This window comes from Hydra viridissima, unplaced genomic scaffold, assembly GCF_058129835.1.
Source record: "Hydra viridissima isolate aposymbiotic clone 2 unplaced genomic scaffold, HvirCarnegie_v1 scaffold_4, whole genome shotgun sequence".
NCBI lineage: Eukaryota > Metazoa > Cnidaria > Hydrozoa > Anthoathecata > Hydridae > Hydra > Hydra viridissima.
This window is the reverse complement of record NW_028324303.1, coordinates 5,400,409-5,419,571: the sequence shown is the minus strand read 5'-3', so window position 1 is coordinate 5,419,571 and position 19,163 is coordinate 5,400,409. Positions and strand designations below refer to the sequence as shown.

General features: G+C 28.5%; 1 protein-coding gene across 1 annotated transcript; it reads left to right on the top strand.

Moving 5' to 3' along the window:
* The first annotated feature begins 61 nt into the window (after positions 1-61).
* On the top strand, positions 62-18,562 carry LOC145182969 (netrin receptor DCC-like). The gene is made up of 28 exons (XM_090084885.1): positions 62-450; positions 1,590-1,883; positions 2,085-2,375; positions 2,466-2,735; positions 3,012-3,188; positions 3,287-3,518; positions 3,885-4,081; positions 4,169-4,256; positions 4,761-4,966; positions 5,319-5,488; positions 10,284-10,422; positions 10,501-10,791; positions 11,016-11,225; positions 11,316-11,405; positions 11,664-11,772; positions 12,111-12,286; positions 13,979-14,152; positions 14,242-14,361; positions 14,493-14,519; positions 14,662-14,688; positions 14,829-15,051; positions 15,170-15,340; positions 15,431-15,747; positions 16,090-16,226; positions 16,347-16,479; positions 16,724-17,634; positions 17,718-17,804; positions 18,014-18,562. Exons 1-28 carry the CDS (start codon positions 99-101, stop codon positions 18,095-18,097), a joined length of 5,703 nt encoding a protein of 1,900 aa, XP_089941011.1. The 5' UTR covers positions 62-98; the 3' UTR covers positions 18,098-18,562.
* Positions 18,563-19,163: the final 601 nt, after the last annotated feature.

Sequence of the window (19,163 nt, the reverse complement as noted above, 5' to 3'; positions counted from 1 at the left end):
ATAACATACACACATTTGTATGTATACTACATGAATTTATATATGTGGTTAAATCTTTTAGAGAAGATCAGGGTAAATATGAACTCTTACTCAAAAAAATGTTAGGACTTGAATTGATCTTATTCTTATTATACACATGTCAATTGGGATTATCATATAAACCACCTGTATTGTTAGAAGAACCAGAAGATACATTTGGATATGAAAAAAAGCCTTTAACTTTAAAATGCAGATCTACTAGTTCACCTCCTCCACGCTATTTATGGTTTAAAGACAATAATGAAGTTTCCAATAATAGATATACAATAACTGATCAGGGTGATCTTTTGATATCATCATTTATTGCAGCTGAAGATGTTGGAATATATAAGTGTATTGTGAAAGTAGCCATAGAAATAAACAATGCTGAATTAAAATTAGTTTCTAGAAATGCCAAAGTTCAAACAGAAGGTACAAACTTGTTTAATTTGTAAACCCAAATGTATTCATATTTAAATGTATTTATATTTATTTTCATGCGTTTTGCAATATAATCAACTTTTTAAAATAAGTTAGTATGCAACATTTAAGTTTGAAAAGTCTTGAAAACATAACTATTTGGAAACAAGTAATTTTATGACATGAAATTAAATTTAAGTGTCTATCTATTCTAATTTTTGCAAAAATATTTAGTAACAATTTAGTTAATATTATTAGTGACTTGACTTGATTCTATATATGAAAATAGAATTATTCCATATGAATTATTGAAAGTTAATTATGAGAGTTAAAATCAATTATATAAAAATGAAATAAAATCAATTATAAGAGCAAAGTAAAATATTCAAAGCTTAAGTTCTTATCATGTATAACTTAACTAAGAACATCAGTGAGTTAAAGATGTTTTTAATGATAAAAAATCAGATAGTAAGGCAATCTTATCAAAAACTTCTGTAAGAAACAAGAAATATTGCATGCTCATCGCTTAAAACAAACCAATGAGTTAATTAAAATGAAATCATGTTCCCATACGTCTTACAGATACTATAAACTGACCAACAATAACTTTTGGGATAAACTTAGTTTGTACTTTTTATATGGGTGGTTAATAAGCAAAACCAATAGAGTATTACTTTAATGTAAAATTATAAAGTCTTACTAATTCTTTTTGTTTCAATCAGATTGTTTATCAGCTTTAGATGCTTAATACTTAATACACTGTTTTACTGATCATATCCTGATGTCATGCTGTGACATAAACCTGTCTTAATAAATATTAAAGGATTTAAAAGTTATCATAAAGTCCAAAAAAACTTTTTTCCCATGAAGCACCAAAGTATAAACTTTTATTTGATGATCTACAAGAGTTGAATCTGATTTTTTTTTTTAAAGTTGAAATATCAGTTGAAATATTTTGTCAGGCGTTGACACAACCATTAAAGAATAGCAATCCAAAAAATTTTTTACTAAAGATTAAGGCTATTAATTCAATTTTTTTTGTTAATGTTTAAAAAAAATTGTATTTAGAGCCCTAAAATATGATGATTTTGGTATAAAAGATGATTTTGTGTGAAATATGTAAATAATACTGCTTGTAATTATCATTTTAGTTTTTCCCCAATTTTTTGCTTCTGATGTATATGCAACCACAGGCTATATAACTGGTGGATTGCGACTATCAGTCAATACAAGTAATTTCAACCCAGAGCCAAATATTGGCTGGAACTATCGTGGAAAGCCATCTGTTCAGAATAATGATCCACGATTCACAGTGCTTCCTCAAGGAGTTTTACAAATAAGTGGGTTGTTATCTTCTGATGATGGAGAGATCCGAGCAGTTGCTTATAGTAAGGCTACCAGTCAAACAATGTTTGGAAAATTTGCTAAAATCACTGTAGAAGAAGGTTTGTGCTGAAGCTTTTAGTTCTTACTATAGTGGCTTGATTTCCGACACCTAAATTTAATTGGGTTCAAATTTTTTTAGTAAAAGTGTTTTTTTTTTGGTAATTAAACTGATGATGCACAGGTTCAATTCCATGAAATTGCTGATATAATCTAAAGTTTTTTTTTACGTTAACACTTTTGCTTCTTTCTCACTTTTTTAGCATCACTTCGACCAATCAATAAAGCATTTTATTTTCTTGGTAAACCTCAAAGTATTGAACTGGAATGGGGTTATTCCACCATCTTAGAAGCATTTGCTGATAGTTCTGCTCCTATATCCTATACTTGGTATAAAGATGGAAATAAAGTTAATTTCAATGATAGAATATCAATATTTGGAAAAGGAAATTTAAAGGTTCAGTTTTCAAAAGATGAAGATGCTGGTATCTATAAAGTGGTTGCAGAATCAGCTGGTCAGCAGATAGAAGCCAGTGCACAAGTCAAAGTTAACAGTGGGTTTTTTTTTTTTTTTTTTTTTTTACTCTGAAAAATTGTTTTGCAAAATTCATAGCATATTTTATAGTTAAACTACTTTTAAATAGGTCCTGCACAAATTATTTTGAGTCCTCCCTCACAAGTAACTGCAACAGAAGAGAGTAAAGTTACAGTAAACTTTAATGTTCGTGGGAGCTCAAATGTCAATTGGTATCATGATGGTGCAATTGTTGACATAGCGTCAGCTGACTACTTACAATTTGGCTCTGACTATGTTATTATAAATAATTTGATAAATTCTGATGCTGGAATGTACCAAGGAAGAATTGGGAACACAAATATTCATATGTCTTTTGAGCTAATAGTTGTTCCGAAAGGTAATTTCAATTCATTCATTTACTTGCATATGGAAAGTAAAACTTTAACGTTTAAAGGATAAGTTATTTGGCATAGTTTATCCTTTAAAAATTAAAGGTCTGAATGTTTGTTGTTTCTTTTTTTTTTTGGATCTATTCACTTCTCAAAATGTCATTAATCCTTGTTATTGTTTTTTGTTAGTTATAAGAACATAGTTAAATTTTTTTTAATAGATTTTTTTGTTGATTGGCTGAAATTTCACCAAATTTCCGTTGATAAATTTAGTTATATTGTAGACACAATTACAACACAGAGTACAGTTAACAGTGTGCTTGTTCCTGGAAAACCACTGAATGTTGTTGCACAAGTGAAATCTTCAACAGATATAGATTTGAGATGGCAAGAACCAGCAATATCAAATGGTGCTATATTAAGTTATGGAATTATTTACTTCAGTTCATTGACCACAGCAAGTATGCTACTTTTTTTATTTTTTATTTATTTTGACTTCATAAAATTTAAAAAGAAGTCAAAGCAACAGTAAAATGTTTTTTTAAAATTAATATTTCAGCAAGAATCACTGTTAGTGATCCTACGCAAAGATTTCTAACCGTAAAAAACCTTTCTCCAGGAACTATGTACCAATTTAGGATACAAGCATTTAACAGCAATGGACCAAGTCTTTTCTCTGATGTAGTTAAAGCCAAAACTGAAGATGAATCAAGTTTACCAGGAATTGCAACCAATTTAAAAGTTTTACCATTTGAATCTTCAATGACTGTGTCATGGGATTCACCAAAAAGGTAAGCAATGCAGTATCTTTTTTAGCCAAGTTTAAAATTCTCCATTGTATAATTGTTCTTCTTTTAAATTTTAGTTAAATATAAGTAAATTTTTTTAGTTATTTTAAACTCTTGTTAAATAAATATCTTAAGAACAATGGAAAATGTTTTCCCTTAAATAAAACATTTTATAAACATTTTTTAAATGACACTTTTAAATGTTAGATAATTTTCTGTGCAGCTGAAAGCGAATAATGTTTTAAGATAGAAAGTGAAACTTAAATTTTTTCAAATTTTTAAATTTAATTTTTTTGTTTTTGCTAAAGGTAATAATTTAAATGTCATGTTACTCTTTTTTTTAAATCAAATAAAAAAATTCTATTTCAGTGGAGCTGTCCAAAATTATGTTGTCTTCTTCACACCAAGAGGGTTTTCTGGCAACCCTCTTCAAAAATCAGCTAGCACTACTTCATTGCAAATTGATAATCTTACTCCTGGTGTAAGTTACCGTGTTTGGGTTGTTTCTTACAATAACAATATTGCTGGGCCTAAATCTGAAGAAGTCATTGTAGATTTTCCAAATGGTATTTTTTTACTTAAAATTATCAGTTAAAATGAATTGGATGTTTTAAGATTTTTTATGCAGATTAAATATCTTTTCAAATTTTTAGCATCTGAAGCTCCTCAATCTGTCACAAATTTTATTGTTACTCCAGTGTTAACGACTGTTACAAATCTTAATTGGAATCCTCCATTAAGGTATTTTTTTCTTAAGGAACCCTCCATTAAGATATTTATCATTCAGTGTAGTTCTAAAATACCATAAAATTTAAACATGTAAATATCCCCTTTAACACATTTGATAAAGATCCCCTTTAACACATTTGTTTATCTTATAATTTATCTTATATTAAAGTTTGTTATTTTAAACAATGGTCCATTTCTTTGTGAAAATTATTAGGTTACAGCTTTTCTTGAGCTTAAACATACCATGCTTCTGTTTCAGCCATATTTAAAATGGTATATCAATGTTCTACATACTATAGGTTTTGTAACTATAATAAAGAGAATGGATCTTTTTGTAACTATAAAAGAGAGTAGATAAGTCCTGATGCATTCAACTGTACTTAAGTAGCTATTTATCAGGCCTGAAAGTTGCACTATTTCTTTTAAAATGGAGCCTTTGCCTCACCCAGTAAAAACTTTTCCATGGTAAGAAATAGTGAAGCTAAAATTCTTTTGAGTTTTTTTTTGTTTTTATAGTGGTCCTGTGCCTACATCATACAAAGTATATTACCAAGATGCAGAAGATTCTTCTTCATCTTTGCAAGTGAGCAGTATTACATCACCACCTGCAATCATTAGAAATCTTCAACCAAATACGCTTTATGATTTCTATGTTATTCCATTTAATGGAGCTGTTGCAGGTTTGAAATCAAGCATAATAAGAGTAAGGACCCTTGAAGAAGGTAATTTAAGTTTGTTTCAAAGAATGTTAAGAACTTTTACATACAGCTTAGAGAGTTGAATCCTGAAGTTTAAAGAGTACTGCATGAACTGAAATGCACAAGATCATGTAGATTTTAGTTTCTTCTGAAAAATTTCACATAGTTTGTTTAGTTTACCACTTTAATAATGTTTAGAGAGAGAGGCATAGTAATCAAACCAGTGATTGTTAACTAAAGATTGTTTCAGGGAAAAAATTTAAATTTTAGTTAATTTCTATAGACTATTCTTAATAAGTATATTATTCTTTGTTTAGTTTTAAGTTTCTGTTTAAAACTAAATTTAATAAAAGGATTAAATTTCATCATTCTTTAGTTCCTCCTGCCCCATTATTACTTAAAGCTGTGTCTATTGGTAGTGAAACATTAAAAGTACGATGGTCACCAATAGATTTAAAAGATTTTCATGGTAATCTGTTGTCTTATGAGCTACAATACTTTGAAGGAGACTTAAGACAAGCTGCAAAAGTTATTTCAGATATTCCTGTAGGTCTTTCTGTTTTTCTTGTTGAAAGAATTTTTCTTTTTGAGAGATTAAATAAGTACTATACAACAGTCAATTACTTTATCTCTTTTCAGTTTAAATCTCTTTTTTGTTATTATTTTTGTTATACTTTTATAATGTTTTTGATAATCTTGTTGATATCACAATGAACAGATGATTTACTGTCTATAATCAAACCTGTTTGCTCAAACTTCTTTATCACCTTTTAAACTGTCAAATTATGTAATGTAAGTTTTCAAATTTTATCTTCATATCAGTTGAACATTAAAATATTCAGCATTCTTTAATTGTTACTTACTCAAAAACTGATTTAGCAAATTTATTTGCACTATAAAGCTTATGGGCTGTGGTTCGATTTTATTGGTGTTAAATATATTTAATACCAATATTAATATTAATATTGGTTATTATTATTATTGTGTTAAAACGAGTAAACAAATAATAAATTGAGAAAAAGTTTTGGAAATTTATATTCAAAATCCTTCTTTATCATAAGTTGTTGGTGTTGCTTGGCAACTAGGGAAAAAAGAAAGGGTTTAAGAATAAATATAAAGCAAAATCAATCACTCCATAAAATCAATCATTCACTCCATAAAATCATTCATTCACTCCATAAAATCATTCATTCACTCCATAAAATCATTCATTCACTCCATAAAATCATTCATTCACTCCATAAAAGCAAACCCATTTCAGTCAGAGAGATCTTGTGAAAAAATTTAAATGCTGCCAAGTTTTGATATGAAAAGTACCTTAAGTCTCAATATAAAGCATATAATAAAAGGAAAACTCTAAAGCAATCAATTTATGGGTAAATTAAAGCAATTTGCCATTCAAAAAATCTATGTAAACTTTTAAGCCAAATGAAAATTCTGTTAAATTGAAAACAATAAAACATCTTTCAAAAAGGGCTATTCACAATTGCCAAGTCAGCAATATTTTTATCAGTTGAAAGGTAGATATGTCAGTAACAAATTCAAATATATTCAAACTAAAAAGTTTGTTCCCAAGTTTCTTGTATCGCAAGCAATCTGTTTCTGTTTACACCATATATATTACTTGTAAGACTTTGAACTCAGTTTTATATAAAAATGCTTAAAGGAATCCCTTTTGCCATTCATTAAAAGGCATGATATGCCCACAATATTTTGACCTGTTTTGGCTAAAATCTCCAAGAAGTCACTAGAATGGTAAAAATAAAAGGGCATAGGATTGGTACCTAAGAAAGTAAGTCCTACAAATTGTCCTGAACAGTGAGTTTTTGGTCAATTATAAAAGCAATCTTATTGAAAAGTAAGAAATTAACTTTAGATGAAGAAGATTTTAAGAAAAAGTGGATAACAGCTTCAAAAGAAGATATCTCAAAGCAAGATCCAGGAGATATCAAGTAGGGGTGTCCCAGATAGGACATCTGGCTGGATATCTAGGCTAAATTTGTATATTATCTGGTATCTGGCTAGATAATAAAATAATCTCTTTGGTTAAACCGGATATTTCATGTTTAACAAAAACAAAAAAAACTTGTTTTAACTCTTATACAAGAGTCTTAAAGATGCACAGGTTAGACCTGATTAAATATTTTGGTAATTGACACAATAACAGAAGGTAGAACACAAATATAGTGCTCATGTTTTTGAATTATCTAATAATTATTTTAATTTGAATTTAAAAAAACAATTCAATAAAATATTGTTCAAGTTGAGTTAAGAACTTATCGTGCACGAGAACTACAGATTTTATCACTCAAAAATTTATTTGCATTTTGGTGTATAAACAATAGCATTTCTCCATGTTGAGGTAACCGTCTTGGTCACTTTTTCTCATAAATTATTCCATATTCAGAAAACAATCTCTTTAATAATACAGAAGATGCTGGCAGTGCTAATAATTTAAGGACAGTGAAAATGCTTTTAGCAGTGAAACTTTTTCTTCGTGTTTCCAATCATTTAAAGCATCATTGTTTTTATCTGTAATAGAATAGTTAAAGAAAACATCAGCTTCTTGAGCAGTTTGTACAAATGTATATAACCATCATTTTCTAAAAAATAATAACAAATAAAGTTACAAAATATGAATTTTGTAATTATATTTTATTAAACAATACGAAATGAAATAAAATAGGCAAAGCAATTTTCAATAACAACTTACAAAACTTTTACAAGAATTAAATATAAATATAACACTTAAATCAGCTATCTATAATATACAGTAATGTCATAATATAATAATAATTGAATGAATTATAATAATAATAAAAATTGATAATCTTATTTAGTTTTGACAAAGTACTGTTAAAAAAAGTTTGTTGTAAATTTTCTTATAAGAAGAAAAAAAAGTTCTTACCCCCATTTCTTTCATATTCTACAAGTTCTAAAAAGCAAGATATTTAAGTCATTCTCTGTCAAATCAACTGTATTTTTTTCTTGGCTTTTTGGTGTTAAATGATCGGAACTAAAGCAATGTTAATAACTTCTGGTGAAAGTTCATTTTTATTTTTTTGATTTTTTACTACAGCCTCTTATAGCATTGATCTTGCTTGCTCTCTTTTATCAATAGGAAGAAATTTGAGCTTGTAGCAAGGATCAATAATGGTGGATAAAATGTGTCATTCATCATTTGTAATATTTAGATTATCTTTTTTAAAGGTTTTTTTGTTGTTTGAACTGTATCATCAATATATTTAGAACTACTGATGACAAACTACAAACTTCAGAACTTATAAACTTAGTAAGTTTAAAAAAAGGTTTCAAAATATACAATAGATTTTCAATGAATTTCCAATCATTTGGTATGAATGTTGGCAGCTCATTATGATCAGCTAAATATATTTGAACTGCTCTTTTAAGTTTCTGAAGTTATTCTAACATTAAGTATACACTACTCAAATGAGTGGGGACATCTCTAAAAGTAGAGGTGTTTCATTTTGTTGTTGTTGCAATAACTTAAATTCTATACATTCCTTTGATGAATGATTAAAATGGCCTGCTATCGTATGTGCTTTAGCTAATAAATCTTCACTAATATTTGAGATAAAACTGTATTCTCCATTTTTAACTAAATTTCTTTTTGTTGAACTATGTTCTCTGCTTTCTAAAGTATTGATGAACTGTTCAACTATATATAGTGAGATTCTGGAAAATATGAAGCATATAGTACAGCTTATTTGCGTTCAAAAGTTTTTTTTATCTAATGTCCTTATAAAGAAATAAATGTTTCATAAGATAAGGGACAAGTCCAAGTATCTGAAGTATCAAGGGACAAGTCCAAGTATCTGACGCACATTATGTACTGTGATTTTGTAATTTAAATAAAAACTTTTTTCTTTATATTGTCATACAATCGAGGAAGTACTTTCTTTGAAAAAAATTTCTGCTTGGGATTAGGTACCTATGCTATAAATGAGCTATTAAACCAATAATTCCATGATCTTCAGTAATACTAAATGGTTGTTTATTTAAAGCAATCAGCATAGCTATTTTTTTATGTATTTCTTTGACTTTTTATCATTAACATTCTATATCTTGAAGGTTGAATATTATTTTTCTTTCCTATTCATTCTTTTTTAAATGAGACTTTTTGTAAAGGAGTTGTAGAAAACAAGTTTTGACCAGGATTATTAGATCCCCTGCTTATCTACTTTCCACATGGAATTCAAATTGCTGTTGATTCACAAGAATCATTCATTTTAAAAAGCTTCCAAACAAAACTTGTCATTTTTGAATGTTTACTGTGGTAATATTTTATAATACTTGCTTAATAAAGTACCTGTTTAGGTTTTGTAAATAAAAAAAATCTGCCTGTTGATATCAATATTTAAAAATTATCTAGCCGGATAGTTTTAAACTCTCTGTCAAGTATTTACAAAAATATTCATTTTCTATTTTAGCATCAAATTAAAAATGTAAAAAATAATTAGAAAAGTCTGTTAAGTAGTTTTTGAGAAATTAACAATTAATGTGTGCTGAGTTCAACAGATGTTCCCTTTGAAAAAATCATTGTTGGTTAAAATTTTTAAAGAGCATTGATTGGCGCAAAGAGAAATGACATCATATTCTGGACTGTTAAAAGTAAAAGTACATGCAACAAAGTTGTATTTTATCACTTACCATTATTACCAATATTAGTTTGAATACATTAGAATGCTTGAAGGCTTGAATATTTGTAGAATAAAAAAATTTCAATTAAAAAACACTTTTTTTTTTAAAAAAAAAAATTAATCCACCAATCACATTTTATTTTAGTTTCATTCAGCCTTGTTTGTAAAAAAAAAAAAAAGAAAGTTTTAACAAGTTAATACATATTTTAGCACACATTTTTGGTCATTTTTGAAGTATAGAAAATACTTGTATAAATTTTAAAGAATCCTTTAAGCTCAATTACCATGCTTTTGATAAAATGTAAAATGAAACATGAAATAAAAGATAAAAGATAGTGCTAAAAGTATTCCTGTTTCAAATATTTCTGAATTTCACAAAATGAAGATAAGTTTTCTCTTATCTTCATTTTGTGTAATTCATCTATACAAAACAATCATCAGTCAATGAGATTTGTTTAATATTTGTATGTACATTTATCATTAATGCGCATACAAGTATTTTATGTAGAAATGTCTATTTGTATCTTTGTAATACTTATGGACAGTTTCATGTAATACTTGTATCTTTGTAATTTTCTTATGTACAGTTTCATGTTTCATAAGAAATACAAAAATACAAGTAGACATTTATAATCACAACCTAAAAATATTCAAAACCCTTTAAAAATATTGTTATTTAGAAAGCATCAAGTGAATGGAAAATTACCAAACTTTTGCCTCAGACTCTCTACAATCTTAATGTACGTGGAGTGAGTGGGAGTGGGCAAGGTGCAGCCTCACCAACAATAAGTGTAAAGACAAGAGAACTTACTTCTGAAGGTAAGTTTTTTTCCGATTAATAATGGTTTTGAATAAAATTAATTTTGTTGTAAAACTCTATTTGGGAATTTATTTTAGGCCCAAGTGAACCTGCAGATGTAAAGTTTATTCATGATCCAGATGCAGCTGATGTTTTAATGGTAACATGGGATGAACCACTTTATGTAACTGGAGATATAAAGAGTTATATTGTTTATTATCGTGTGGTCCCATCAGATAATTGGGTCAGTAAAACAACAATTGGCTCTGCAAAAGGCTACAACATAACTGGTATATTGTTTGGAAAGTCATATGAAAGTTATATGGTTGCTGTTGATGGTAATGGTGAGGGAAGGAAATCACCAGTACTGAAAAAGGCAACTATGATAGGTGCCCTAGTTCTTCACATTTTTGCAATTTTATAACTTTATTTCTTGTTTTTGTAATTTAGGAGTTATACCAACAGTGATATATTTAGTATACATTATCATGATATGTTTTTATATTTGGTTCTAACCTATTTTTTTATTCTAATTTATTATGAATTAATCATATATTACTATCTAGTTTTAATTTCTCTTAAATCTAAGAAAGAGTAATCTTTTCTTTAAAAGAGGATAAACAGCCAGATCCTGTTTCACAGCTAACAATAGTTCCTAAGGCAGATTCATTGCTTGTTTCATGGGAGCCACCTGTGTCAAGCTCTCAAGTTATTGTCAGAGGATATAAAGTCTCTATTACAAATGTAAAGACGAAAGTTGAAATTTTCCAAAATACTTTACTTGGCAGAAAAAATGCTCAGGTGTTGCTCTATAATGGAATAGGTATATAATACTCATTGATTTACCTTTTCATAGTTAAATTCCTTTGAATTTTACAACTGCCTTGAATTTAATCGAGTGAATATTGTTTAGAACCCAATGAAAGATATGGTGTCAGTGTTCAAGCATTTAATCAGTTTGGAAAAAGTCCCTTAGTAAAGAAGGAAGCTACAACACTGCAAGGTATTAAAAGTGTCTTTACAATGAAAAGATAAATTGTTTTAGAATGCTTTTTTTTTTTTTTTTGCTGTTCATTTTTATCATTTGTCTTTTTTTCCATGAAATGCATTTATATATATATATATATATATATATATATATATATATATATATATATATATATATATATATATATATATATATATATATATATATATAAATGTTATTTTTTTGGTTTGTATTACTTTGCAGTTTCTCAAAATTTATAAAAACCATCTTTAGCATTAAAATCAGCTGTACTAATAACAGGTGTGACAGAAGGTTCTAACAATATTTTTTTTAAATGGATCGATACTGGAATTGTATCTGGAGTTGCTAACTATATAGTGAGGTAGATATTAAATTCAAATGTAAATTTTCTTGGTTACAGTTAATTCAGAAGTAATTTATTATTATAAGTTATTCTGAAGTAAATGTAAGTCTACGTAAAATAACAAGTTAAATTCAAATGATTCTTGATATGGAGTTAAGTTGACTTTGTCACTTGACTCAATAAATAGCTCAATGAAAGGCTCAATTAAACTTCTGATATGTTTTTTTTATGCAAACAGTATTAGGTTAGCATTGTTGCAATAATCGTGAAATGGTTTTTACTTGTTTCGGAGTTTTCTGTTCTTTACTCAAGATTATGAATTATCCTTTAAAACACATATTTAATTTTTACTTAAGGTATGATGTGTATGACATTAATGGTGTACCTGAGACTAAGAATTTAGCAGTGTTTAAAAATGAAGCATATATAGCTGACCTTACACCTTTCACTACCTACAACTTTTATGTTAAGCATGCTACTGAAACATCTTTTCCCACTGATGTCACTGTCTCAGCAAGAACACTTGAAGCTGGTATTTTGTTTCTTTTTATAATTTGTTAATTTGATTGGTTAATGCCATGTATTATAATAATCTGATTGGTAAATGCCATATATTCTAATAGTTGGATTTTATCAAAGAAAAATAATATTTTGTAAGTGTTCATTCTCTTAAAGAGATACATTCCTAGGGGCATGTTTATCATTCCTATGGGCATGCTAAGCATGTATGAGTTCATCAAATTTGGCAAGTTCAAGTTTTTGGAGCTTAAAATTTTTGTTCACGCTTCTTGCAAGTTTGTCAAATAGTAAAATTTTTGAAATAGTTTGAGTTCAAGTTTATCAAGTTTTATTTTTGTTTAAATAAGACATGTACCAGAAAAAATCTGCACGAACATTATAAAGGATATTTATTTAACTATTGTATTTTGATATTGAATGTTATATAAACTTTGAAAGTACATATATTAATATTATTAAATTTCACTTAAGAAAGTTTGTAAAGTTTTGTATGTGAGAATGCACGCACTTTGTGTTTTACACTCGACATCAGCTTTTGCACAGTCTTCAGCTGGACTTTCTTGGTAGCTCTAATCCTTTTTTTTTTTTAAATCTTTAATGTTTTTGGCTTCTTTTACATTGAACCTTTGTTTTCTTTTGACAAGAGGGGTATATCTTTCAATAGGATGTAGTTTGGGACAATTTGGTGGATTGCAGTGTTTTTCAATGAAATCTACTTTATGTTCTCTAAGCCAGTTTAAAGTTGTCCCAAAGTAGTGACATGATGCTAAATCAGGCCAAAATAACGGGTTACCCATGTGTGTTCTTAAAAACGGCAAAAGATGTTTCTTGAGGCATTCTTTTATGTATAATTTGGTGTTAATTGTTCCCGTAGTCACAAAACAAGAGCTTCTTTCACCACATTTAGAAGTTGCTTGCCAAACTAAGAAATTTTTAGCAAATTTTTGCATTCCAATGCATTTATAATTGGAGTTCAGTTTCTTGCAATTAATTGCTGAATAATATTGGTGTCCTTACAACACATATGCAGCACAACAAGTTTCATTGCTACTAATCAAACAAGATTTTTTCGCATATAATTTTTTATAGAGCAGCTTTGAACATCGAATAGCAACATTTTCTTGCTTTTCTTTCTTGACGAGGAACTTTTTTTTTTATATAAGATTTATAGCCACAATTTATCTTTACTCTTTGTATAGTGGAAGCACTTGTCTTAAATTTATTCGCTAAAGTTCGAATGTATGTATGTATGTATGTATGTATGTATGTATGTATGTATGTATGTATGTATGTATGTATGTATGTATTTATGTATGTATTTTATCAACTAAAAATGTAAAAAATTAAAAAAAGCTTTGAAAAAACATTTTGTTTGCTAATAATATTAAAAAATTTTAAATAATACTTTTCTTTCCTGATGACAATTACATTGAGCACAATTATTAAGTATTTTCTTAGTGATTAGTATTATGCTGTTTGTTTAAGGTTATAAAAGAGATTTTGAAAATAAACTCAGAGTAACAGTTTTATGTACATTTTTTAAATTAATTTAATTTTACATGAACCCAGTTAGCAGTTCTAAGAATAAATATTTTTTGTATTTTGTTCTAAAGCATTCTAAAATCTTGTTAAAAGTATTAAAAGAAAAGTTTTCACATGTGTATATAAAAAAAGTTTTTTAATCAAGCTCTTTTTTTACTTTTAGTGCCTAGTGCACCTCTTGACTTGACTGCTCAAGGGATAGGTGAATATCCATCATGGCTTATCTTAAGCTGGCAAGTTCCAAGGTATCCTAATGGAAAAATCAAAGAGTATGTTATCCTTTACTCAGCAGATGAAGCTTTAGACTATAAAGAATGGCCAAAAATAGAAACAAAAAGTAAGTCTAAAAAAAACTGTAACATAATTATAGAAATTTAACACATTTGATATAATTATAAGAATAAAATATGTATTTCTTTCATCAAGGTATCAGTATGACACACAACATAACTCAACTTACTGCTGGCACAAAATATTATTTTGTAGTTTATGCAGTAAATGGAGCTGGTGAAGGTTTCAAGTCTGCAATGTATTCAAAAACAACAGGTTGATATTTATTTTAAATCTCTATTGTAGAACATGTTGGACTTAAATTGCATAACTTTAAATATTGGTCTAAATTGATGCTCAACAAAATACATCCAATTTTTTTAACACATTAACTTTGCTTTTTTTAGTTGGTGGAAATGCTGTTGTTCCTATTGGTAAGAAAATTTCCTAAGCTTCTTTATCAAAACTTTTTATGTTTTATTTCTACTACTTGAAAATATTTTTTTTAATTTTCAATTTGTTAAATAAACTTTTAATGCCCTTATTTTGTTCATTTTTGTTACTTTTAAAATTTAGTTCCTACAAAAGGAGCATCAAAAGCAGGTAATTTAAATTTTCAATTAAAAATCTTTAAGAATGAAGTATTTTTTTATTCAATAAAAATATAAATATTCAATAAAATAAGATGTCACAGGTTTTGCTTTTAGGTTTTGGAAATTCCAAAATCTTAATTTTTTTTCCAGATAGTTCTGGTGGTCTGGAACTATGGTGGATTATTCTTGGTATTGCTCTGTTCATTCTGTTGCTTCTGTTATTGTTGTTGATAATTTGGTGTTGTTGTTGCAGAAAGGATATGGGACTGTGTTGGAGTTGTTGTCCATGTTGTAAAAAATGTTGGTTTTGTTGCTGTTTACCTTGCTGTTTATTTTGTTGTCCGTGTTGTTGCAAAAAACACAAAGATGATAAGTAATGTTTTTTTTTCTAATAAATTTTTACTGTTTTTTTTTATTTGCCCAATTATTTGTAAAAATAACTTTAATATTACAACTCCTGTTTTAACAATAACTACAACAATTTTTTATAGAAACAAGCTTTATATTACAACTCCTGTTTTAACACTAACTACAAATGAAAAGTTAAATGGTCACACTGTTAATGAGTCCAAAGATGTAAATGTAGAAATGGTTCCATTAACCTCTGCAGTTGATGGTGAAATGTATGGAGGAGATGCAGGTTTTGGAACTACAAGATCTCGGTATGTTGAATTTTCAGTTTTATACTGTGTATTTTCTTACTTTTAATCTATTATTTTGAAGGTTGATGTTTTTTACTTTTATTTTTAAAGTATGACAAGTTCTTCGCTGAATTCTAGCAAGGTTTCATTGGCTAATATCAAAGTTCCAATTCCAGGTGATGCTACATTTATATCCTACAAAACCTCTCTACAGGACTATTGTCAAAATATAGGTTGGGTGCCTCCTGTTTATTCAACTAATCAAGGTAACTTGGGTTGGCTTTCTAAAGTATCTTTTGGGAAAATTCATTCCTATGACAACGGTTATGATTACGGAACTTCTAAGCAAGATGCAGAACAGCGAGCAGCACATGTGGGTTTGATTGGTCTTGGTGTGTTAGACTTCCGAAGCAAATATAGTGATGATAGTGAGCAGCTTATTGCTTTTTTAGTTGTTTCTTCTTTTTTTTGTTATCATTCTTGTTGTTACTTTTTGTTGTTGTTGTTGTTATAATTATTATTCTTCTTACTATTATTTTTATTCTATCATTTTTTTAATTGTTGTTGTTGTTGTTGGTGTTGCTGCTGCTGCTGTTGTTGTTGTTTTTTTTATTGTTATTGTTGTTATTGTTATTATTAGCCATTAGTATTGTTATTATTAATTTTTAATATTATTAATTTTTTATAACTGGTTACTAGTGCTCATTTTTTTATGAACTTTTTTTTTTGTTTGTTTTAAAAGTTGTTTTTAATATCTTTTCTTAATATAGGTTGTATATCTGTTCCTGGACAGGGTGATGGGTCTTTTATCTCCTATAAATGCAGTTTGCATGATTTCTGTCAGCAGTGCAGTCTTCAACCTCCAAACTTTGTAACTTCGCTTTATGATAACGGCTATTCTTCGTCTGTAAGTTAGGTTTCCGTCTGTTAGTTTGTTTAGAGCGTTAATTTACTAATTTTATGCTTCAACTTTTGAATGGATTGCTTTTAATAGACTGTGATATTAACCAGTTAATATTTTCTTTAGGTTAAAGTAGGCAATCACACATTTAACATTATTGGACGCACATCAACTAGTCAGGAAGCAGAACAAAAAGCAGCCTTGGTTGCTTTGCAAGGTTTGTGTATGGTGGATTCTCAAGCTGTCTATGATCCACAAGGTATCTCTGCAGTTGGTGCAAGTTCATAGTGTTTTTAATATTTTATTAAAAACGAAAAATAGTTCAGCAAATATATATTTTTTTGGTTTAAAAAATTCTCATATTTTTTAAAATTTACTATAAAAAGTATGGGAGTTTTATTGAATCTACACGTAAAATTCTTTACAGATTTATACAGAAATGTACAGAGATGGGTAATTTGTTTTTGTGTATGTTATGATTTTTAAGACATTCTTATTTTTAGCATGTTACACAGTCCCTGGACCAGGTGATATCTCGTTTATTTCATTCAAAAGCAATCTTCATGATTTTTGTCAAAAATTCGCACTACCACCGCCACAGTACATCACAAATCAGGGTCCGCAAGGATTCTCTGCAAAACTAAAATTTGGTGGTCTTTTTTTTCAAAGTAATGATTTCTTTCAGACTCGTCTTGAAGCAGAGCAGCATGCTGCATTTGAAGCATTGCAAGGTCTAGGTTTGTTAGAATCATCTGTATCTTTCAACTCTGCATGGGAAACTAATATGCAATCGTCTCTAGTTAGAGGTAACAGTCTAAAGCATGGTAGTGGAATTATTACACTAGGTAGCGTTGGAGGTAGTTTACCTAGATCATACTCTCGTCAAAGTTCTAGAAATCATTCTAGATCAGGATCAGTTTCGATTTCTAGACAAGGATCTATGTCCGAATTGAAGCCATCATTAAACGTTCCAGCAGACGTTGTAGGAGTAGAAATCAACAGGTTACCTCCTGCCCCTAATATACAGTCAAATCGAGATACTGCTTACTCTATGGGTCCTAGGACCTACAGTTCAGGAAGTGGTTTTGATCGTTCATCATTTAATGATAGAGCAGGTACGTACGCTAGCCTTGGACGTACCTCTAGCAACAATAATACCTTAGCTTATAATTCACCTATTACCAGCGGTTACATGAAAGATGGTCTGTCAGCTTCGCAAACGCATATCATACATTCAACCCCATATACAGAACACAATGGGGGCGATGCTTTATTTCGCTACGATTCAGACTTCAATGATGTCACTTCTAAAGTAAATTATACGTCTCAACAACTAAATAAGAAAGAGTCATACCGTATTGGAAGCACCTATTCCTCGTCTTCAATTAGCATTGAAAACAGTTCAAGCTCTCAGGTATTTAAAAAGTTTTTTTTTAAATTCAATTAAAATGTAGTTTTCACCTGAATTTCTTTACTTATCCTTCTCTTACATTATAGTACAACGGATCCAGAAATTACGCCGGAAGCGTCCGTGATGTTTCCTACGTTGAAACACCACGTACCGTACGTACAGCCAGTCATCCGGTAAACTTGTAAAATTTGAAAATAAAGATTAAAATTCTTTTAGTTTCACTTTACAACAATTTGAAAGGTATAAAATAATCTAATAAATAATTATCAGCTAATTATCCAAAAATCCAATTACAAAGCAATAAAAACGTTTCATTTTAAAAATTGTGTAAAATCTCTTATATTATGATTTCTCAATAAAATAAGTTTTTGTACTTAACCAGGCATTGGGTGACCTTGAAAGCGAGATGGCAGGTTTAGAAGGCCTTATTAAAGACTTAAACGGAATTGCTTCAAAAGCTATATGATACGTTTCCATAAATGGATAAAATCATGTTTACAATCAAGCTTGAAACTTGATCAAATAAGTCCCCGTTGAATTAAATATTGGGCCTAATTTTAATAACGGCAAAATTTTAAATGGATTGAATTTGTGTTTTTTACGTTTTTATATTGAGTCAATTTTAATTTATTTTAGTTTTTAAATATTGTAGGTGTTTGTGTGCGTGTGTTCTTGTGTGTTGGATTTAATTTAAGTGAACCTCATATCTTTTGTAATTTTATTTTATTTCTTAAATAAGTTTTTTATTTATTTTTGTATATGGTCAGAAATCCATTTTATATGACATAGCTACATTATTTCATTGCTCTATTTAATTTTCTTATCAATTGACACTTTTTATTTTATTTATTAAAAAGGCTTTTAGATATTTAATACTTTTAAGCCAAATTTGTAAACGGATGACATGTAAGAAAAAGTTTTCATTAGAGTACGGCTGTGCGTTTTTCATTTTACAAGAATATTTTCGCTTTCAAGTGTTCAGTAAAGTTTCGAAAAAATCTATTTTGCTTTCTCTACGAGTTTAAAAATCTATTTTGTTTTCTCTACGAGTTTAAATCAAAAAAGATTTATGGTAGCACTCTGCGAATTGTATATTTAAATATTTATATAGAATAACTTTAATAATTTTTTTTTAGTACAACGCCGAAATATGCAGATGAAATTTTTTTGTTATAACGTGTGTAGTTTTTAATTTTCTTTTTTTGCGTTCATTTTGAAGTTTTTTTAAATTAACAACTCTCATTTTAACAGTATCTTGCTGATGGCCGGAATAAATTTCGCTGATGGCCGGAAAATTTTTTTTTCGTTTACCATTTTTTAGTTGTCTGATAATTGCTTTTTTAGTTTTAAACAATTATTGTTATAATTACTTGATATTTTTTTCTTTTTTTACTAATTCCCCTCTTGGTTTGTTTAGTTTTCTTTAAATCTTTTGTGAGTCAATTTAAAGAATTTAGCCACCCTCCCACTCTCAACCCAACTCCCCACCTCTTACCTTTTCCTTTTGGGCGGCCTGTTTTTTTTTAAGCAAA

Bases quoted from the DNA above. Each gene is read 5' to 3' on its own strand.
- LOC145182969 (XM_090084885.1), top strand. From the start codon at position 99: ATGTTAGGACTTGAATTGATCTTATTCTTATTATACACATGTCAATTG. The intron at 2,376-2,465 runs GTGGGTTTTTTT...ACTTTTAAATAG, and splicing joins TGCACAAGTCAAAGTTAACA to GTCCTGCACAAATTATTTTG. The intron at 11,406-11,663 runs GTATTAAAAGTG...AACCATCTTTAG, and splicing joins GGAAGCTACAACACTGCAAG to CATTAAAATCAGCTGTACTA.